At 40.4% G+C, this 14,267-nt stretch overlaps 1 protein-coding gene across 4 annotated transcripts in view; it reads right to left on the bottom strand.

Annotated features, from left to right (window-relative positions):
• Positions 1 to 14,267, bottom strand: part of LOC140728256 (aryl hydrocarbon receptor-like) — a 166,715-nt gene that overhangs the window by 28,142 nt on the left and 124,306 nt on the right. For all 4 annotated transcript variants that reach the window (XM_073046745.1, XM_073046742.1, XM_073046746.1 and 1 more), the window contains one exon: positions 775 to 898. In XM_073046745.1, coding sequence (XP_072902846.1) covers positions 775 to 898 — 124 coding nt within the window. The remainder of the gene's footprint in view (positions 1 to 774; positions 899 to 14,267) is intronic.

Raw genomic sequence — 14,267 nt, 5'->3', positions numbered from 1 at the left:
TGCAGTCTGACTACTGCTGAATAAAGCCTCAGCATTATATCCTTGCTTCTACATTCCTTACCCAGCACTGCCATGGCAGCATCCTCAAGCCCTGAGTCATGAAGACAGCTCAATGCCATTTCCCTCAGGCCATTTAGAATTGGGCGACTGTCACTGGCCTTGCCTACAAATCATTCAAACTAAAAGTGAAGCCGGCACTTCAGGATCCAGAAGCAGCAGACAATCGGCTGGGCGAGCTCAGTGGGCACTGCAGCATCCGTGGGAAGCAAGGAAAGCTGGTATCTTGCATGAAAACCCCGCATCAGGACCACCGAGTTCCTCCAGCAGACCGTCGCTCCTGATTCCAGCACTTGCAGTCTCTTGTAACTTCAAAGCTTACTTTCCTCCTTAAGTGAAGAAAAGTTTGACTTTTTTTTTCCCCACAAATTCTTTACAGCAAATGAAGAACACAAGAGGTTATGCAGCTGCTGGAAACTCAGAGTAACACACATAAAATGCTAGAGGAACTCAGTAGGTCAAGCAGCATCTGTGGAAAGGAATAAAGAGCCCAAGGATCTCAGCCTGAAATGGCAGCTTTATTCTTCTGCAAAGATGCTGTCTGACCTGCTGATTTCCACCAGTGGTGTCACAGCCAATGAAATATGAGTTTTGAGACACAGTCACGGTAATAATGCAGAAAATGTCATTCTTCAGGTGCACTTTGGCACTGTTCCCAACATGGTTAACATGAGTACAAAAATGAGATTTTGACAGAGAAATCAGCAAGTAACTCACTGTCTTTGTGGGGATTGGCTTCTTGACAAGCTGGTGGATTTAGGGCCCAGTGGAGCTGCCGTCGAAACAGGGGCCGGTCATCCGTGTGTATCAGCTCAAATACACTCTGGTGCACCAGGTCCGACTGGAAAAGAACAGAATAATCCCATCAAGCCAATTGACCGGTCAGGCAGCACAGGGCCCAGAATAAAGAGCAGCTGTGAAACCCAGTAGAGGCGCAGAAAAATTCTCCACATTCCTGGGAGCAAAGCATTAGCAAGCCAAAATAGAGTAAGGGGAACTAGAAATACTGGAAATCTGAAGCCTAACAAACAAAAGGATTAAAACTACAAAGCCAGTGAATCAGAAAGAATAGATGTTTGGTTGTCGTTATCCCTCAGAGCAGTCATGACAAGAGGAGGTCCTCAGAAAGCTGGCTGGACGAAAGGAGGGGCAGGGGCAAGATTAAGTTTCAGTTCAAGAAATATTAAGCACTTCCACACAGATGTGTTTAAAATCAGCTAATGGGTGGGTGGGGAGTTATCAAGAGAGAGGGACCAGGATTAGAAGTGGGTTCCATTGGTACAGTAGAGAGGAAGCAATACTTCGCATTTGTTGGTGAGAGAGAGGGGGCAGTGTGGGGAGATCTGAAGATAGAGGGGATAGTCAGAAAGAATGGAACAAACTGGAGGCAGCAACAGGAAAAACAGCTAAAGGAGTGTGAGAGAAAGAGGACTGGAGGAAGAGTGTGAAAGGGAGAGGTTGAGAGAAAAGACAGTGTGAAAGAAAGGAGAAGAGGAAATGAGAGCGAAAGAGAATAACAAGAAGGGGATAAGACAAAGTGGTAAGAGGTCATGCAGTGAGAAGGAAAGGCTTGACATAACTAACCATGTGATTCTCTGCTTACCCTCAACTTACTCCAATGTCATTGTCATAGTACACTGACAAAGACCCTTCAGCCCAACTAGTACATGCTAGCCAAGAGACCCAGCAAAGCTAGTTCTGCTTGCCCATTTATCTATCTAAGTGCCTCTTAAATATGGTCATTGTATCTGCCTCCTTAGTATTCTTACTGGTGTCCCAAATGAGTTAATGTAAAATGGGTCGGCCATAGACAATTTCAATACCAACTGGATGATAATTAAAATTAGTCATTCATTCTTTATTGAAAATAACTTGGATGATGACCCAAGAGTTCAATGTCACCATTATGGTCTTGAGGCTCAAAATATCACTTTCTCATTCCAAAGCCGAATGGCCGCTATTTTAGAACAGAGCTTTGCAATGGTGAGGTAGTCAATGGCTCTCCTTGAAAACTTCCTTCAGCCTCCATCTCCGCTAACTTTCACAGCCACCACTGGGACAGACTGGTGTGGAGAGACAGATTCCATTCTGAGTAGTCTGGTGATCACTGATGCCCTCAGACTCACTGGGGCCTGGCCTGGTAGCTGACAGCATGGATCCTGTCTTCCTATCCCAACGAGGCTCTCTCAAATTCAATTAAGGTGCTCTGGGACACTGAGTGCGTTTACTGTATCAACCACCCACTCAGAAATACACTGCTTTTAAGAGTTGAAAAAACTGTTATTGATATTGGCTAGGAAGCTTCCTCCAAGAGCAAGCAAACATAAGCAGTATCTGCTTCTCTAGCAAGCCAGGATACAACCTCATTCACAGCACAAAATGCAGACGTTTCCTATTAAAGTGAAGTCTATCCAAAAGTGCAGAGCAGATTTATTTCCTGATGCTGCTTTAACATTGTCAATGTTCCTTAAGCACAGCAGCAGGGAGTGGGGAATGTGTTTAGGCAGGGGCTTCCAGCAAACTAAACACTGTGCCGTTCAAGGGAAGCAACACCTCAGGCATGCAGCACTCCTGCACCACACAGTTCTGAGTTATCGGATAGTCAGTATCAGCTTACTCCTGACCATTCGGATTTAATCATTCCTGCTGGTGGAATAGGAGGCATCGCTCCCCCGAGGACAACACTGCATTCACTTAAATAGGGGCAACGAGACTCGGTTTGAGGTTTCTGTCTTCTGATACACTACAGGAGCCCACCTGCAACAGGCATCAAGTGAAACAGAGCTCGCCGTTCAACTTTCAGGAAATTATTTTCTGTATTAACTGCTAAAAGACTGAGCTCCAGACTGAATGCGTTGACGTGGGGCTCCGGGCCGACTGCACGAACCTGGATTGATAGCGAGGACACAGGATACTAGCAAATCTTAACTGCACTTTCAACTTCACAGTTCTGATATTCAGCCATCATAAGAACAATTGAAACAGGTTTCATATCAGGTCAGTCTCCAGTGTTAAGCGCTGCAATGCCCACATTGGTGCCTGATCCACATTGTCCCTTGGCTTTCCCAGTATCTAAAAACCTAAAGCCCACTCCATGAATACACTCAACGACTAAGCAGCCCAACTTCCTATGGCAGGAAATTCCAAAAGTTTACAGTCCATCAGATAAAGGAATTTCTTCTCAGAGGGGGCTCCGCTGTGATCATCTAGCTCTTTCTCATCTGCTCACTAATGCAGGATTTTATATCTCATTGACATTCTCTCTCGTTCTAGAGATAGTTATAGAAAAATACAGTACAGAAAGGCCTTTTGGCCCATCCAGTCCAGGCCAAGCCATTTAAACTGCCTTCTCCCACTGACTTGCATTGGGACGATAGCTCTCCATATTCCTACCACCCATGTACCTATCCTGACTTAAATGTTGAAATCTAGCTCACATGCACTTGTGCTGGCAGCTCATTCCACACTCTCACCACCCTCTGAGTGAAGAAGTTTCATCTCATGTCCCCCTTAAACTTTTCACTTTTACCCTTAACCCATGACCTCTGGTGGTAGTCCCACCCAATCCCAGTGGAAAAAGCCTTTGCATTTGCCCTATTTATACCCCTCATATTTTTGCATACCTTTATCAAATCTCCTCTTAATCATCTGCATTCCAAGGAATAACCTATTCAATCTTTCCTTATAACTCAGGTCTTCCAGACCTGGCAACATCCTCTGTACTCCTTCAACCTTAGTTACATCTTTCCTGTAGGTAGGTGACCAAAACTACACACAATACTCTACATTGGACCTCACCAATGCCTTATACAACTTCAACATAACATCCCATCTCCTGTACGCAATACTTTCATTTATGAAGGCCAGTGTGCCAAAAGCTTTCTTTACAACCCTATATACATGTGATGCTCCTTTCAATGAATTATTTGTATTCCCAGATCCCTTTGTTCTACCGAACTCCTCAGTGTCCTATCGTTCACTGTATGAGACCTACCCTGGTTTGTCCTACTGAAATGCAACACCTCGTACTTGTCTGCATTAAATTCCACCTGCTATGTTTCAGCCCATTTTTCCAGCTAGTCCAGATCCCGCTGCAAGCCATTTTAGCCTTCCACGCGGTCCACTATACCCACAATCTTGATATCAGTCACAGATTTGCTGATCCAGTTAACTACATTATCATCCAGATCACTGATATAGTAACAATGAACTCAGCACTGTTCCCTGCAGCACTCCACTAGTCACAGGCCTCCAGTCAGAGAGGCAACCATCTACTACTACTCTCTGGTTTCTCTCACAATCAAATATCTAATCTAATCTTCATCTTGAATGCTGAGTGACTGAGTCTTCTTGATCAACTTTCCATGTAGGACCTTGACAAATGCCTTCTGAAAGTCCATGTGGACAACATCCACTGCCTGCCTTCATCCACTTTCCTGGTAACTTCCTCGAAAAATATAAAATTGGTTAGATATGCCCTACCATACACAAAGTCACGTGTCTATCATATATATCCGGTTCCTTAGAACACATTCTAATAACCTTCCTACTGCTGATGTCAGTCTCACAAGCCTAAAATTTCCTGGCTTATTTTTAGAGCCTTTCTTATTCAGCAGAACAACATAGGTTATCTTCCAATCCTCTGGTGCCTCACCTGTTGCTAAGGATAATTTAAATACATTTGCTCAGGCCCAGCAATTATTGCACTTCCCTCCCATAGGGTCCGAGGGAACACCTTGTCAGACCCTGGGAGTTTATCCACCTTAATTTACCTCAGGACAACAAACACTCCCTCCTCTGTAATCTGTACAGGGTCCATAAGGTTGATGCCACTTTGCCTCACTTCTATAGACTCTGCATCCGTCTTCTCAGTAAATACAGAAGCAAAAAATTCATTTAAGATCTCCCCCTATTTCTTTTGGTTCTACACATGGATTACCATTCTGATCTTTCAAAGGACCGATTTTGTCCCTGGCCATCCCTTTGCTCTCAACATATCAACAGAATTCCTTAGGATTCTCCTTCACCTTGTCTACTAAGCAACCTCATGCCTTCTCTTAGCTCTCCTGATTTCTTTCTTAAGTGTTCTCTTGCATTTTTTAATACTCCATAAGAAACCTCAGCTGTTCTCACCTGCCTGTACCTGCTATGCACTTCCTCTTTTTTTGCTTAACCAGGGCCTCAATATCTCTTGAAAAGCAAGGTTCCCTACACTTGTTATCTTTACCATTTACTCTGACAGACACATAAAAGCTTTGTACTCTTAAAATTTCCCTTTTGAAGGCCTCCTACTTACCATACACCTTTGCCAGAAAACAGCCCATCCCAATCCACACTTGCCAGATTCTTTCTGATACCATCAAAATTGGCCTTTCTCCAATTTAGAATTACAACCTGTGGACCAGACCTATCTTTTTGCATATTTACTTCAAAACTAATGGTATTGTGGTCACTGGATGCAAAGTGTTCCCCTACATAACGTCTGTCAACGACTAGCAGATCAGATATCGCATGGTCTCTCTTTGTGATTTCCATGTACTGATTAAGGAAATTTTCCTGAACACATTTAACAAACTCTATCCCCTCTAGTCATTTACAGTATGAGAGTCCCAGTCAAAATAGGAAAGTTAAAATCACCTATTATATCAACCTCATGCTTCTTACAACAGTCTGCGATCCTTCTGCAAATTTGTCCCTCTAAATCCCACAAACTGTTAGACGGTCTGTAATATAGACCATTAACATGGTCATACCTTTCTTATTTTTCAGTGGCACCCATAAAGCCTCACTAGATGGGTTCTCAAGTCTGACCTGACTGAGCGCTGCTGAACATTTTCCCTGACCAGTAACACCCACCCCTCCTCCTTTAATCCCTCCCATTCTGTTACATCTAAAACGATGGAAGCCTGGAATATTCAGCGGCCAGTCCTGCCCCTATTGCAACCAAGTCTCACTAGTGGCTAAAAATCATGATTCCAGGTGTTGAACATTGCCCTTGGCCCATCTGCCTTTCCTATGATACTTGTTGCATTGAAATGTAGCAGCTCTGTCTGGTGACGTCATTGTCGGAAATGGCAGCTTAAGTCACTAGGTCCTCCGGAAAAACACATATTAAGCCCCATTAACCCATCAAATATAGTATTTTTCGAAAAATATTTGAACTGAAAAGAGGGGCAAGAATGGGGAAAAAGAATGAAAATAAAAAAAGTGACACTGCGGAGCCTGCGGCCGAGAGAAGTGCAGCGAGCAGCTCTCCTACCCAACCGCGTGCTAGCGAGGTGGACACTGGGCCTCGTTCAGGCAAAGCGGCAAACATGATCGAAATTCTGAAAGAGATAAGGGGAGTTCCAGAAAGATATAAAGCAGCAGCTATATGACATTAAGTCAGAACTCACCAGCGTCAATCAAAAAATAACGATAGCAGAGACTCAAATTGAGAAGGTGGAAGATCGCGTTCAAAACATTGAATGAATACTAAATAAGACAATAAAAATATTAAATCACCAAGAAGGTAAACTGCTTGACCTGGAGGGAAGATCACGGCGGAAAAATATCAGAATATACAACGTTCCTGAAGGAGCGGGGAGCTTGTCTATGACGAAGTTTATCGGAAAGTTGCTGTGGGACGCGCTGGAGCTTCCCTCGACTATGCAGCTGGAAATCAAGAGAGCGCATCGCGCGCTCGTCCCGAAGTCTACCCGGGATAAGCCACGCTCAATAATAATTAAATTCCTTCGGTACAGTACCGAGGCGGAGATTCTACGAAGGGCCTGGGGTAAGAAGAGGGTGTTTTTAGATGATAAGTGAATATATTTCAACCAAGATTACCCCCCCCCCCCCCCGCAGTCCTGCAGAAATGTAAAGAATTCTCTGAAGTAAAGCGAGTACTAAAGCAAAAAAGGATTAGATTTCAAACTCCATACCCTGCTAAACTTAGAGTGTTTTATGAAGATGGGACGCGGTTGTACCAGACAGTGGAAGAGGCGACTACAGACATGAAGGCCAGAGGGTTGCCTGTCAGCGTGATCAAACTGAGGGAAAGCCTGACAGAGGAATTATCCTGCTCCGCTTGGGAAATAGTGTGAGAATCGAGAAGGCAGGAAACAGGAGGAGGCCGAGAGAAGTATATCAGAAAGAGATCGGGAGTTTTCCAAAGACAGTCCTCAGCCCTTTCAGAAGAGCCATAAGGTTTGGCTAGCTTTAAATATGTTGAGAAGCTAAACGGAAGCACAAGTAGACAGTGATATACCTATCTCCAGAAATACTTATTATAATGTGGATTTTATATTACTTAGTTGTTATTCTTTATTCGCTCACTTCTCCTTTTTCCCCACCAAAATGAGAATATATATATGTGTGCCTATATGTGTATGTAGTGTATGTATGTAATATATATGTGTGTGTGTATGTATGTAATATATATGTGTGTGTGTGTGTGTGTGTGTGTGTGTATATGTATGTGTATGTGTGTATAAGGAGTACACAAGGAAATCTTTTCTGTGTAATGGATTTGTTCACTGACTTTTATGAATACTGCAATGGGGGCCCTCAACTCACAAGTAGGAGGGGTTATCCCCCACAGCTAGACATTTCCTCTAGCTCAATGCAGGGTCATCTACTAGAGACCTTAGCCTTGGAATCACACATTCGTTGCCATTTTTGTTATTATTTACGTTTCTTGGTTCTTATTTGTTCAGGGAGTAGATCAATTAGGTTTTATTCTAATTTCAATGATACATTGACAGATATATAGATAGCTAAGGACAAAGTAAAATTCATTTCTTTTAATGTCAATGGGCTATTAAATCCAATCAAACGTCATAGAATTTTATCCAAAATGAAAAAAAGAAGCCCATGTAGTATATTTACTACATTTAAGTGATAATGAGCATAGAAAACTAAAGAGAATGGGCTTCACTAATTTGTTTTTCTCCTCATATAAATCAGGACATAGGAGAGGAGTTACTATTCTTATCTCAAGTAAGCTAAATTTTGAAATAGTATTCAAAATGGGAGATAAAGAGGGCAGATATATTCTGGTAAGGGGGGGAATATAGATGGAAATTCAGTTACTCTATTGAATATATACGCACCCCTGGGAAATGATAGTGGTTTCTTTCAGAAGATTACTGATATTATGGTAGTGGAAACAGAAGATCTCCTGATATGTGGGGGAGACTTAAATTTACAACTACAACCAAACTTAAACTCTTCCAATGGAAAAACCTTTACATAAGAAAGTTAATACACTTTTTGAGGATGTTGGTTAAATTGATATATGGAGGGACCTTTTCCCCCGACAGAAGGGATTACACTCATTATTCTGCTCCCCATTCTGTATATACAAGAATAGACTATTTCATAACATTTGGAAAAGACAAAGACAAAATAAACACCTGTGGAATTGGAACAATAGATGTAAGTGACCATGCACCTATATATTTATCTGTTGATTTTGACCTACAACCAAAGAATACTATTTGGAAACTAAATTCAAGTCTACTCAATGATCCGTACTTTAAGGAACAAATTAAAAAAGAAATTGGTCTCTACTTAGAACTTAGTGATAATGGAGAGGTTTCATCTCCTGTTTTGTGGGATACTCTAAAGGCTGTCTTAAGAGGGAAAGTTATAGCGATACCTTCATACAAGGAAAAAAATAAGGAATAAAACATTAGAGGAATTACAAAATAGGCTGAAGGAACTAGAGAAAAACACAAATTGAATCTGGCACAGGATACATTAAGGGAAATTAAAAGAAGTAGGAATGAAATTAATAGTTTGGCTATGCAAGAAATCAGGAAAAATGTAATATTTCTGAAACAAAGACATTATGAAAGTGGATCAAAGTCTATGAAAATACTGGCGTGGAAACGGAAAAAAAAGATAGTAGAAAATACAATTCATAGAATTAGGGACCCAAGAACGAAAATGATAAAAAAAATAAGCTAAGGCTTTTGAAGTGTTTTACAAAACTCTATATTCCAAAGTTCCAGGGAGAAGCATAACCCAAATTGACACCTTTTTTGAATTCTCTAGAGTTACCCACTTTAAGCGAAGAACAAAATAGAACTAAGACTCTTGACATAACTGAAGTTGAATTAAAAGCTACAATTAGTAGGCTTAAATTAAGCAAGTCACCAGGATCAGATGGGTATACGGCAGAGTGGTACAAAGAATTTAAAAATGAGTTAATTCCTGTTTTACTCCCCACACTGAACTGGGCTCTAAAAAAGGCACAAATGCCACCCAGTTGGAAGGAAGCGATAATCTCAGCTATACCGAAAGAAGGCAAGAATAAAATGGAATGCGGGTCATTTAGACCAATATCTGTTCTTAATGTAGATTATAGGTTATTTACCTCCATCATGGCCAAACGATTAGAGGAGTTTCTACCCATACTGATACGTAACAATCAGACAGGTTTTATACGACAACGCCAGACTCAAGACAATATACGAAGGACACTTCACATTATGGATCATATACAAAAAATAAAACCAAAGCAATAGTGATAAGCGTGGATACTGAAAAGGCATTTGATTCAGTTAATTGGAATTTTCTTTACAGAGTTTTACATAGATTTGGTTTCCAAGACACAATTATTACAACTTTGCAGACACTATATGACAATCCTGCTGCTAGGATTAAAATCAATGGGTATTTATCAAATAGTCTTACCCTAGAAAGGGGCACGAGACAGGGTTGTGCATGGTCACCGCTACTCTTCGCATTATATCTGGAACCATTAGCTCAATACATCAGACAAAATGAAGATATCAGGGGAATTACCATTAAAGGGACAGAGCATAAATTGGCTTGTTGTGCGGATGACATTTTGATCTATCTAGGGCAACCAACGTACTCTTTACCTAAATTGATGCAATCCTTTGAACAATATGGTCAATTATCAGGATACAAGGTCAACATAGATAAAACCCAATTACTTTCATATAACTATAGCCCACCAAGAGAAATTGAAAGTAGATATCCCTGGGCATGGCACACACAGTCTTTCAAATATTTGGGCATCATTATGCCGAAAGATTTGGCAAAATTATCAGAATGTAATTACCAGCCTTTATATAAAATTTAAGGAAGATATGGCAAGATGGAACCTGATTCCTTTTCTCAGTCTCAGTTCAAGGATTGAGTCTATTAAAATGAATATACTGTCCAGACTGTTATATCTCTATCTCTTTCAGACCCTACCAATAGAGATTAATCAAAATCAATTCAATGAATGGAACAAGATGTTACCAAGGTATATTTGGCAGGGTAAAAGGCCTAGAGTTCATCTCAAAACTTTGCAATTAGCAAAGGAAAAGGGGGGGGGGGGTGGGGCCTACCTTCTCTTAGAGATTATTATTTTGCAGCACAGTTGCGAGCTGTGATATGTTGGTGCAACCCATCATAAGACGCTCAATGGAAAAACATTGAGGAGCGGGTATTTCCCATCCCAATACAAGCAATTTTGGCTGATAACAACCTGCAAAGGTACATAAATACTATTGATAACCCATGGATGAAATTGACTCTTAAAATATAGAAAACTACTATAAAAGAATATAATCTAGAGGGAGATATTGTAGTTCTTAAATGGTGTGCATATGACTTGGATATTACACCAAATAAATTGGATGCTAGATTTAAGGACTGGACAGCCAGAGGAATAACAGTTCTTTGCAACATAATGAAAGAAGGAACACTGTTCAGTTTTGAAATGCTTAAAAAGAAACACTTATTAGAAAAACAAGATTTTTATTGGTATTTACAGATGTGACAATATGTTAATAAGATGCTTAAAAATGTAACCAAGGCAAGTACATGCTTGATAGAGCTATTTAGAAAAGCATATAATTCAGATAACAGTAGTAGAATCATTTCAAAATGTATAAGGGATTGTCAAATCTTAAAACACATTCGACTTCATACATTAAAACAAAATGGGAGAAGGAAGGAGGGATAATTATATCTGAGGAAGAATGGACAATAATATGGAGGTATCAATGGAAGTGTACCAGTTCACAGAAATGGAGGGAGTTTGGATGGAAAAACTTGATAAGATATTTTATTACACCCTCTCAGAAATCCCATTATGATAGTAACCTCCCTGTTTGCTGAAGAAATTGTGGAAATTAAATGCAAATCATTATCATATTGTTTGGGATTGCCCTATTATCAAAAACTGTTGGAGGGGGATACACAATGCCCTTACAAGACAGCTTTAAATGTGAAATACCCTTAGAGAGTAAGACCATATATTTTGGATATATACCTCAAGAACGGTTGAAAAGAGATAAATATTTAATGAATATACTGTTGGTGGCTGGTAAAAAGACTCTTACTAGGAAATGGTTATCACAGGAGAGCCCAACTTTAAATACATGGATGGAAATTACAATGGACATTTACAAAATGGAGAAGATAACAGGATCTGTTAATCATAAGTTGGAACAATTTGATTCATACTGGGAAAAATGGTTTAACTACATAATGCCTCATAGGCCTGATTTTATTCTCACAAATCAATGAATATGTTGTAAAAAAAAAGATCACTCCTTACTTGTACATAGTTCTTTCCTTTTGCTTGTTTTTTCTTTCCACTCTTTTCTATAAGTGTATACCTCAGATAAATACTTTGTGGAGATTTGTGATATATATAATTATATGATGTATATGTACAATGTCTGAAATACATCTTATGGAAAGATGTTTGTTTGATGATGAACTTCAATAAAAAAATAAATTACAAAAAAAAAGAAATGTAGCAGCTCAGAACGTGTTCAACCATTTGATTACTGGCTTTGTCTAAGGACTTAACAACATCTATTTCCATCACTTCTCCATCAATTGTTCCGGCACTCTGGCTCCCATTCCCTACAACTCCAGTTTAAACTCCACTGTGCAGCATTAGCAAACCTTCCCGCTATGATATTAATACCCTTCCAGTTCAGGGGCAAACCATCTCTTTTGTACAGGTCCCACCTTCCCTAGAAGGGAGCCCAACGATCCAAAAATCTTATGGCCCCCCCCCCCCACACAATCACCTTAGCCACATGTTAAAACTATATAATCTTCCTATTTCAGGACTCCCTCGCTCAAGGCACAGGTAATAATCCTGAGATCACAACCCTGGAGGTCTTACCCTTTAACTTAGCACCTAACTCCCTGAACTCACTTTGCAGAACTTTGTCATTCCTCCTACCCATGTATGTCATTGCTACCTACATGGACCATGTCCTCTGACTGTTCACACTCCCACTTAAGAATGCTGAGGATACAATCCAAGATGCCCCAGACCCTGGCACCCGGGAGGCAACATACCATCTGGGAATCTCATTCTCGTTCATAGAACCTCCTTTCTGTTCCCCTAACTAATGAATCTCCTAACACCACTGCTTGCCTCTCCTACCACCCCCCCCCCCCCCCTTCCGAGTCACAGGGTCAGACTCAGTGCCAGAGACCTGACCACTGTGACTTTCCTCTGCTAGGTCATCCATCACCGCCACCCCAACAATACCCAAAGTGGTATACCTGTTGTTGAAGGAGATGGCCACGGGGTACACTGCACTGACTGTTAACCTCTTTCCCCTTACTGAGAGTCACCCAGTCTCCTGTGTCCTGCACCTTGGCTGTAACTACCTCTCTATATGTCGCATCTATCACCCCATCAGCCTCCCGAATGATCCAGAGTTAAGTTCTAGCTCCAAGTAACTCGCAGTGTTGGAATCTGCAGCTGGATGCACTTCTCACTGGTCAGGGTACCTGCCATCCTACATCCTGCAAGAGGAGCATTCAACTATTCTGCCTGGTATCCCTACTGATCAAATATGAAGAAACAAAAACAATAAAATGTGATGGGTGGGGGGTGTATTCTACCTATAGTTTTTTTTTGCCTTCTCTCACCGAAGCCTCAAAAAGCTAAAATCTAAAAGATCTCCACTCTATCCTTGACCACTCCAATGATAGCCACTTTAACACCAGGGCTCCACTTGCCCCTGCCTTACTTGAATTTGTTTTTGCCAATCAATCCCAAGTGCTGAATGAGATTCATTCTCTGAGATTCCAATGAAGAATGGTCAATCTCATACAGTTTTTTCTCATTCAAGCAGTTGCTGATCCCAGGAGATGGTCTGATAAATCTGAGGTGCAGAACGGCTCTGCACTTCTCTGATAATCGGAATAATATTCGAATTGTTGGATTAAAAGAGAAATCAAAATCTGCCAACACACTGGATTATTTTGCTAAAATGTTTCAGTCTTTATTTCCGGAGGTCTGTTCGCAACTCCCGGAGATCAAATCGGCTCACAGAATTGGTGCTTTAAAATCTTTGGATGAAGGTAAAAACAGGCATATTGTTGTTCGTTTTCTCCGTTTTAGAGACAAGGATCGCATTATTAAGCTTGCAAGTAAACAAAGATTATTTTCATTTGAAGGCTCAGAAGTCCGTTTTTTTGAAGATTTTCCACACAAAATTGTTAAGAAACGCGCTGCTTTTGCTCCTTCTATGAAACTAGCCTATCAAAAGAAGCTCTTCCCATTATTACAATACCCAGCAAAATTAAGGATCATTATTAAAAATTCTGGAGTTCGTATTTTCTATGATCCAGTTGAAGCTTTGCGTTTCATTAACTCTTTGTCTGACGACTCCGATGGCGAATCTGAAGTCTGAAGATTGAATGATTTATAATAGTTTGATTGACTCGTGGTGTAAAGTGAAGAAATTGGAAGATTTAATGGTTATAAACATTTTTACCTTAAAATGTATTTTTATCTCCGAAAAAGACTGGTTTGGGTGGTTTTAACCTCCGAAGTGGGAGAACTGTTGAAAGACTGTAGATAATTCTGAACCATCTAGACTTTTTTTTCCGTAGCATTTAAATGTACCAACTGTTTTTTTTTGTTCCGTATGCTTTTGTAAAGTTTCTTTTAAGTAATTACCTGGATTTTCTCACGTTTTAAAGAAAGACTGGACAATTTAAAGATGGCGATTGTTTTTTCTTCTGTGCAAATATTTCAATGACGACGAATTTGAAGCCTTAAGTTGATGATTTATAATGGTTTGAGTGTCTCGCGGTGTAAAGACTGATAAAATTGGAAGATTTGATGGTCACAGAAAGTCTTCATTTTAAAATGTATTTTTATTTCTGGAAAAAGACTTGTTTCGAGGGTTTTAACCTCAGAAGATAAAGTGCGAGAACTGTTG

This window comes from Hemitrygon akajei, chromosome 5, assembly GCF_048418815.1.
Source record: "Hemitrygon akajei chromosome 5, sHemAka1.3, whole genome shotgun sequence".
Taxonomy (NCBI): Eukaryota; Metazoa; Chordata; class Chondrichthyes; order Myliobatiformes; family Dasyatidae; genus Hemitrygon; species Hemitrygon akajei.
The sequence above is the reverse complement of the archived record's forward strand: the minus strand, read 5'-3'. Positions and strand labels throughout refer to the sequence as shown.